We start from the raw sequence: 8,426 nt of genomic DNA, 5'->3' as shown, positions 1-8,426 counted from the left end.
TGTAATTTTCTAAAAAAAAAAATTGTACCAGGTATGTAATTCTCTTTTTTCTGATACACGATCATCTGGTTATCGATTCTCTTTTTAGTTGGGATTCATGGACTAAAATCTCCTACCATATTCAATCAAAACATTTATCTATTAATTCAAACTTAATCCTTGAAGACAAGGTGTTTGCTGAAATGCTTGACTGAAAAGTAACTTTGTGTCGGACTATTATGCCCTTGGTTTGCAATCTGTTTGTTACATGAGGGGTTGATTTCTCTACAAAAGGGAATTGTTTCCAGCTTCTACATGATAGACCATTTTGCCTTTGCTTAAATTATAAATGTGATAGACTACACCCAAATAGTTGATTTCATTATCCCTCTTTCATCATCTTCTGCACAATATTTGTTACACATTTACAAGATTTGGATTGCTGACTACACCTAAAAAATGGACTTCATTAATCCACTCCTTATGCCCCTGTTTTCTTACAGGCTTCTGTTATACTCTTGATTGCTTACTTTTATGTCATAAATCTAATATTTTTAAAGGGTTTCATGTGAACATATGGCAAGAAGTTCAGTTAGAAAAGGTTATTTTGGATATTTTATAAATTAAGTAAAAATGTTATAACCAGCCTAATAAAACTTGCAAAACACAGGATATGTCCCAATTTTTACAACCAAAAGGGCCAAAACCTGTTTTAAGTTATTAGTTATCTTCTTACTTTCTTGGGAAACCTCTTAGGTGACATAAGATAGAGAATAAATTTGGAATATCCCCTGTCACGATTTGCCAGCTCATTCACATATTTGTACTTCCAATATCAGAAAGTTGTAATCTCTGCATACAAAACCTTAGCTCTGTTCAGGATTATGATGAATTTGGACAATATTTATCTCTATTAATTTTTGGAATGTATGCTTCCTATATAAGTCATGTTTTATGGTAATTTACGATTGATCAGGTCAAATTTTGTAACTTAAAGAGATCTAACTATTATCAACTGGGGAGTACACCTTTAGTATATAGTTGTTAGTTATCCAACCAATGGAAGGTATAATATAGGATAATTGTTCGTGCTGCAATGCTAGATCAGACGTTATAATCAATAATGTTTAGAGACTAGAGAGTAGAGAGTATCAGTTCCTGTTTCTGATTCTTTTTAAAGAATGATTTATGTGTTAAAACTTTTTTTTATCAGCTTTTCTCAATTCATCCACCATTAATTGTAAGAAGCTAAGCTTAATTTTGTTAAATGGATCTGAATTTCATGTTTTTCAATATTACTTTGTCATGTCATCCAGCTATATGTTAAAAATCTTCCTTTTAGAGAAAATTCATATTACATATTACATATTACATGGTTCAAGTTATCGTAAATAGTGTGAGGTTCTAAGAGTCCCTTTTGTTTGTAATTATATTATCTTAAGTTTTTGTTTTTTTTATGTTGTTAATGACTTGATGAATCCAACATGACAAAATCTAAGAATAAGGGAGAATAGTCAAAGTAAAGTTCTTTAACTTCTTTACCGATACATGTTTTATCATATTATCTCCATACAACTTCAAAAAGGACAAAATGGTCATTTTAACAAAAAAAAGGATAAACACTCAATTTTAGAAATTTATAAAACTTTGTACAATTTTATTATTTATATCAATTTCTGTTTTTGTTTTATTTAATTTTATTTTGCATTCTACAAAATGATAATTTTCTAACAGATCTACAAATACAAATTGACGATCAGATATTCAAACCACTATATTTTTGTAATTTCAACCACTATATTTTTGTAGATGTCCAAGCAAGTCAACCCACGACTATTGTAAGTAGGGTGGATGTTGCTATAATGGATGATGAGATAGACTCAATAATTTGATACACAGCACGATTGATATGACACAAACACGATGTATATAGGTTTTATAAATTCATGTTTCATGTCTATCGACACAAATTTTAAATTCATGTTTCGTGTTTTATGTGTGTCAAACACAAATATACAATTTTAAACACATATAGACACAAATTAAATTTGTATTGACACGTTACATGTATAAAAAAGATAATAAGCACAAATTAAATTCGTGTAAGTTTATGTTTATCGGTGTTTTCATGTAAAAAAAAAAAAAAAAAAAAAAAAAAAAAAAAAACATGTTTATGTGTCATGTCATATATCAGACTGGATTAATTACATGTCATGCTCATGTTTGATGCCAAAGACACATGTTACAATTCATACAGTGTTTGTGTGTCTGACACATATATACAACACATATACAACACGCAAACACAAATTGCCATGTCTGTTGTGAGGAGCAAAGGTTGGTTGACCAAAATAGTGGCAAAACAGCAAGAGATAATCATGAAAATTATTAGAACATTGTATAGGAGGAAATGTAGACTAACATATAAAATCTCTTTCTTCACTTATTTAGTAAAGAGTGAAGATTAATTATTATTACCTTCATATAATACCTTTCTAAACCTTTAAATTCTCTTGTTTTGAAACCATATTCAAACATAATTTCAGATTTTACCATATAGAAAAAACACAACCATGATATGAGACACGACAGTTATAAAACATAAAAACCAAACCACTTATTTCCGGAGTTGACCTTTGAACCCCAAACACATTACAAGACCTTTCTCATAAACCAAAGGGGTAAATATGTCAATATAGCTATCCTGCCACCTTGCTACTATACCCCTGTGATCTTCCAGAAAACAAATCGGATCTACCATTTGCCATTCCAGCCTTCATTGGTGGTGGTGAAGGTCTCCCTCTTCCACTTCCAATCGTCATATTTCCAAATTTTTCACCTGTTTCACCAACTCTTTCTTTTCCCATATATACCCCTCCTGAAATTATTATCAATTAATTAATCTATATATCAAATATGTGAAAAAGATGCAAGTATAAAAATAAATTCTTACTTGGATTATTAATATTGTTTTTAATGGGTGGCTGATATTTTGGTTGTTGCTTGGTGGAAGATGAGATCTTATTTGTCTTTTCATTTACTCCATCTTGTCTATTCAATTCCAATCTTCGTTGGACACCTGTTTTTTTTTAAATTAATCACAACATAAAAATATATGCAAAAACAAATTAGATTAATTAAAAAATATATTATTACCTGATTTTAGAGATGCATGCATTTTGGCAGATGGAGTAATATTTGGCTTTGAATTGGGTAAAGGATATTTCTTGGCACATTTCTGTTCCACAGCTCTTTTTGTAGTTAAGCCAGCTGCAAAAAACTCAACAAATTACAAATTTGCCCTTGTTTATAATCGTAATAAAATCTCATTAAACTTCAAGAATTGTGAGTTGTGAGAGAGAGAGAGAGAACAAACCAGATGGAGGTGTTTTAACAATGGTAGATTTAGGGCGAAGAGAAGGTGGAACATAGTAACAACTCTGCAGATTTTTTAAGAAATTACAATTTAGCCCATAGACATATAACTGTTATTGATAATTTTAAAAAAAAAAAAAAAAAAAAAAGGAATTTGAGAGTTTTTACCTGAAAGAAAGGATGTTGAAGAGCTTCCATGGCTGTTGGCCTCTTACATGGATCCCAAGAACATAGTGACTGCATAGCATAAGAATAAATATAAATTTTATTTCACATTTTTTTTAAAAAAATAATATTTAAAAAAAAATATTGGAAACAAATCTTACTGCAATCAGATTGACTCCATCTTTGCTTGCAGATGGTACGAGTGCAGAGAGATTTACGCCTGCAAGCTGCTAACAAAATAAAAAAGTTTATTTTTTTGTTAAAAAAACAATAAATAAAATATAAAAAGTATTAAAAAAAAAAGTAACTAACCTCTGGAAATTGATAATTGACAGTAGTTGCAAGCTCAAGTCCTTCAGCCCATGAGCTTTCTGTTGGGCTTCCTATCACTTTGCAAATTTTATAAATTTCATCTGCTTCACTGAAAATTTTACATTTTTTTATAAATTTCATAAATTCATTTTGCAAAAAAAATAATTTTATTTATATGAGAGAAGTAGACACCACATACCTTGAACCTGGGAAAAGTGGTCTGAGAGTAAATAGTTCAGCCATGATTGCTCCCATTGCCCACATATCTATTATATTATGATTTCCAAGAATTTATTTTTTATAAAAACTTTTATAAAATTTAAATTTTTGTATTTTATATAAAGTTTTTACTCACCAACTGCGGAACCATATGTTGGTGACTGAAGAAGAACCTCAGGGGCACGATACCTGCAAAGATTTACATTTCAGCAAAATGTAAAAACAACAAATTCCATGTTTGATGCAAAAAGACCAAAATACCCTCGACTCACCAGCGGGTTGAAACATACTCGGTGTATGGTGGTTGGGAGACAATCTCACGAGCAAGACCAAAATCAGCTATCTTTATTACATCCTTAGAAACAAGAAAGTTTTCTGCAACATTAAAAAAAAAATTAACTTTCTACTCAAGGGCACTATTGTAATTTTAACCAAATTTTTTTTTTTAAAAATAAATCTGACCAGGCTTAAGATCACGATGGAAGAAACCACGTTGATGCATATAAGCAAGACCTTGAAAAACTTGGAAGCACCAATTTCTAATATCAGTTTCTGAAAAAAGCTTCAGTCTATCTTTCATAAGTTGATAAAGACTGCATTCCTGCAAAGAGATAAATAAATAAAATTATATTTTTTATAAGAGTTGAAAAGTCAACAAAACAACAAAAGATATAACAAGAAATCTTCTTCTGTTCTTCATACCATGTACTCAAACACAAAGTATAAGATGTCATTTTCTCTGATCACTTCCTTCAGCTTCACAATATTTGGATGATTCATTTTACGAAGTGACTACAAAAAAAAAGGTTATATTAAAATGCAATACAAGATTTGTTATTTTTTTTTGTTAATTACATGATCTGTTAATTGTTACCTTTACTTCTCTCAGATTTATGCATTCTTCCCATGAATAATACTTCCTCTTCATTTTTTTAATCGCAACCTGTGTAGATAATAAGTAAATTTTAATAATAACATCATTACTTGTAAAGTTTAGAAGTAATTTAACTTTGAATGGAATAAGCAAGGTGTAATTTTAACTATAAAAACGTAAAAAGTTAAAAGTGAAGGGTTCAAAGTGATATTTTAAAAAGTAAAGGGGTGGAAAAGCCACAAACTCATAAACATAAAATATAGACAAAAGTACATAAATGGTCCCTATGGTTTATCCATGTTTACACACTCAGTCCCTGCCATTTGGAAAAGACCAAATTGCCCTCGCACTAACGGATGAACAGTAATGGTGTTTGCAAAATGGACCATTCACACAAGTTTTGGACATGTTCGTCAAAAAAATAAGCAAGGACTGAGTTTGTGACGTTTGGTAAACCACAGGGACCATTTATGTAATTTTGTCTTATTTTAATTATAAGTAACAAAAATTTATACAAAGGACTCACCACTTCACCATTTTGTTTATTCAACGCCCTCCAAACAACCCCAAAAGATCCATTACCAACTTCCTTGATTACCTTGTACCTAAACAACAACAAATCTAACATATTAGTTACAATTTCACATCATTTAAACCCTAAAATCACAATCAAGAAATCAAGAAATCAAGAAATGAACTCACCTTTCCATTTTTGGGTATGCAACTGCTAGAAGCACCTTTATTTACGAAGAACAGACACAAACATAGAAGAAGATGAAGAAGAAGAAACAATGGACTTAATCTCTAGACAACTATAAAAGAAGAACAAGAAGAAGAAGAAGAAGAAACTAGATAATAATATAATAATAAACTATCCACCATTAATTTTCTTGATGCATGAGCAAAAGAAGAGTGAAAAGCTTCTGATGGAAAGTTTTATTTATGGACACCGGATCGATGATGCCCAGATTTTCAAAAGGCATAGAAAGCAATAAGAAGTGAGAAGTGAAGGGCATCTTGATATGCTTAAGCTTTATATTCGTACCCAAAAAGAAATCTTGATGATGACTTTTTTACCCCTATGGATTCTGTTGCAAAATCTTCAGCCAATGTTTTTGTAAATCTAGTTGGTACCCATTAGAAAAGAGGAGTGTTGCTAAAGAGTATCTCATCTAGTAATTAACAGTGAATGCAAAATTCATCATGTACATGCAAAGTTCAGCCCTGCATTGAGAGAGGATGGAATGGACAGGTGTTAGAAACTACCACACAGGGGTAAAATGGTAATTTAATCAGCATACACTGTAGATGCCCTAATTGAAGCTTTACCTCAGTAGATGGTCTTGGAAGATTTAAAAGTGATTACTGTATCGGAAGTGCACTGGTTTCATCAAAAAAAGGAAATCAGTACAAACAAGATGAAAACTTTTTTATAAAGTGAAATTTGTCAATATGTTGACCAGCTTACTTGTCAATGTTGACTAAAGATCCAACACCTATCTCATAACAAACTTGCATTACGCCTGTAGACAGGAGGATGCTCACTAGGTGCAGTTAACAAAGGAAACAAGAAGAAAACATCTAGGGATGAGAGAACGCCAATCGAGCACTTTTTGGAATGAGAAAGCCTGATTCTTGAAACAATCTGACCAAGGGCATGTTTGCTCCATGTCTCAGAGGAAATTAAAACCTTCTCAAACTGAAAAAAAAAAGAATGATATTAGCTTAATGTAAGTGAGATATCAATCATATCATGCAGCAGATGAGATTTATCAGTTTCATCATGAGGACAGAGACTATAAAGTGATCACAGGATTATCATTGTAATAGAAACCTGAGTAATCATCCTAAAGATTCTAGCCTAAAATAGAGAATCATGATCTCCCATTATTTGTAATCTGGTTGTTGAAAACAACTTGTAATTTGAATAGATACCAAAAGTTGCATTATTGAATCATATTATATGCTTATGTGTGTATAATATATATGATGTATTATTGTAAAGGTGGAGAATAAAGGTAGCAACGTAAAGTATATTTTAAGAATATAGAAGATGATCAAGTGGGTGCAAAGATTAAAGAAAGATGAGAAAGAAAAGAGATAAAACATAAAAACTTGCAAGAAATCCGAGATGAGAATCAAGCTCCCCCAATCACAAGCAAATTCCCAATCGCGAATATTCTAGTGAATTACACCTAATAGAACTAGGGAGAAAGCAAACCTGATAGACCCTTAAGGCCTTAATCATACAAACATAAATAATTGTTCGATAATAAGATCGTCTTAGAGATTTGTTAACCTATATGTACATAGATTTTTTATTTCCATTGTTCCTAACGAATCCAGCTGTAAACCAAAATACCTAATTTCCAGATATCAAACTCAGAAAAAAAAATTCGCTAAAAATGATGTATACATGCGGAAAACCCCATTAAAAGATCCATAAAAACGCCAATAGATTAAACAAACGAAACCCTAAAACCAGATCTAATCAACCCGATTGAAAAGCAACCAAAAACAATCCAGATCTGGTTTCCACAAATTAAAAACAAAACGAAACGATCGAATATGAAACCAAAAAAGGGGGAAACGGTGGAAGATACCTGTAGGGTAAACGGCATAACCTTAGGGTAGCCACAGGAGGGCAAAGGCCTAACTCCAGAGCTTGTGATATTGGAGAAAGATGAGAAGAGACCCCCCACCCACCGATTAACCTATTGTGTAAATTAGCAATGTTATTGTTGCGTATGTGATTGTTGGTGACAAAGAAAACCTAATTATAGTCGTCAAAGATGGGCATCGTTTATATAGAGATACACGTGGGTGTACGTATATGTGGTGTGAGGATGACGCGATGGGGACACGACCACCCAATTAATTCAACCAATCCATCATGTTTGGCGCCTACAAGGCTACCATATCCCATTCCCAAACTCCAAAATTTGTGCACATTTACGTTTTGTTTTAAATGTTAAAAGATATTAAAAATTTTAGACAAAACTTCAAAAATGGTGTTGTGGTTTCCGAAAATCTGAAGTTTAGTCCCTAATTTTTAAAAACCTCACAGATGGTCACTGTGGTTTCAAAACTTTTAACGTTTAATCCTTATGGCTAACTCCGTCAGTATTTGTCCGTTAAGTGAAGGGCATTTTCGTCATTTCACTACCCGAGGAACCATTTATGAGGTTTTCGCTTAAATTTTTTTTAAAAAAAAAAAGAAAAAAATAATATTTAATATGCAAGAGGTCCCGCATCTCTCTCTCTCTCTCTCTCTCTCTCTCTCTCTCTCTCTCACACACACACACACATAAGTCATAACCAAAACCGTAACACCATCAATTTTCCTATGAATCTGAAAATTAAAACAAATTTGGCCTTAAAACCTAAATTCGTTAACAAATTGAATCCCCACCGGAATCGCTACCTGTTAGGAGGAGCTTGCAGATCATCAAAGATCAGAGAGATGGTGTCACATCCCCAAAATCACGGCCAGAAAAGACCG

At 32.0% G+C, this 8,426-nt stretch overlaps 1 protein-coding gene across 2 annotated transcripts; it reads right to left on the bottom strand.

Moving 5' to 3' along the window:
* Positions 1-2,397: 2,397 nt before the first annotated feature.
* Positions 2,398-7,708, bottom strand: LOC145112214 (cyclin-dependent kinase F-4-like). 2 transcript variants are annotated; one of them, XM_079048411.1, is made up of 18 exons: positions 7,528-7,708; positions 6,393-6,623; positions 6,254-6,305; positions 5,627-6,148; positions 5,451-5,529; positions 4,925-4,993; positions 4,753-4,842; positions 4,513-4,651; positions 4,323-4,425; positions 4,187-4,239; positions 4,031-4,097; positions 3,832-3,940; positions 3,681-3,749; positions 3,523-3,591; positions 3,356-3,419; positions 3,136-3,249; positions 2,933-3,058; positions 2,398-2,857 (listed from the first exon to the last, which is right to left on the bottom strand). In XM_079048411.1, exons 4-18 carry the CDS (start codon positions 5,632-5,634, stop codon positions 2,679-2,681), a joined length of 1,338 nt encoding a protein of 445 aa, XP_078904537.1. In that variant the 5' UTR covers positions 5,635-6,148; positions 6,254-6,305; positions 6,393-6,623; positions 7,528-7,708; the 3' UTR covers positions 2,398-2,678. The 2 variants fall into 2 exon arrangements, with proteins under 2 accessions (XP_078904537.1, XP_078904536.1); XM_079048410.1 differs by lacking the exons at positions 5,627-6,148; positions 6,254-6,305; positions 6,393-6,623; positions 7,528-7,708 and having other exon boundaries at positions 3,681-3,746; positions 5,451-5,548.
* Positions 7,709-8,426: the final 718 nt, after the last annotated feature.

Source organism: Lactuca virosa, chromosome 5 (assembly GCF_052849685.1).
Source record: "Lactuca virosa cultivar CGN04683 chromosome 5, Lactuca_virosa_CGN04683_v6, whole genome shotgun sequence".
Classification (NCBI taxonomy): Eukaryota; Viridiplantae; Streptophyta; class Magnoliopsida; order Asterales; family Asteraceae; genus Lactuca; species Lactuca virosa.
Note: the sequence above shows the minus strand (reverse complement) of the source record. Positions and strands in the feature narration are given on the sequence as shown.

Coding starts and splice junctions, on each gene's coding strand:
- LOC145112214 (XM_079048411.1), bottom strand. Junction 4,994..5,450: donor ATAAACAAAATGGTGAAGTG/GTGAGTCCTTTG, acceptor TTATCTACACAG/GTTGCGATTAAAAAAATGAA. Junction 4,426..4,512: donor CCATCGTGATCTTAAGCCTG/GTCAGATTTATT, acceptor TTAATGTTGCAG/AAAACTTTCTTGTTTCTAAG.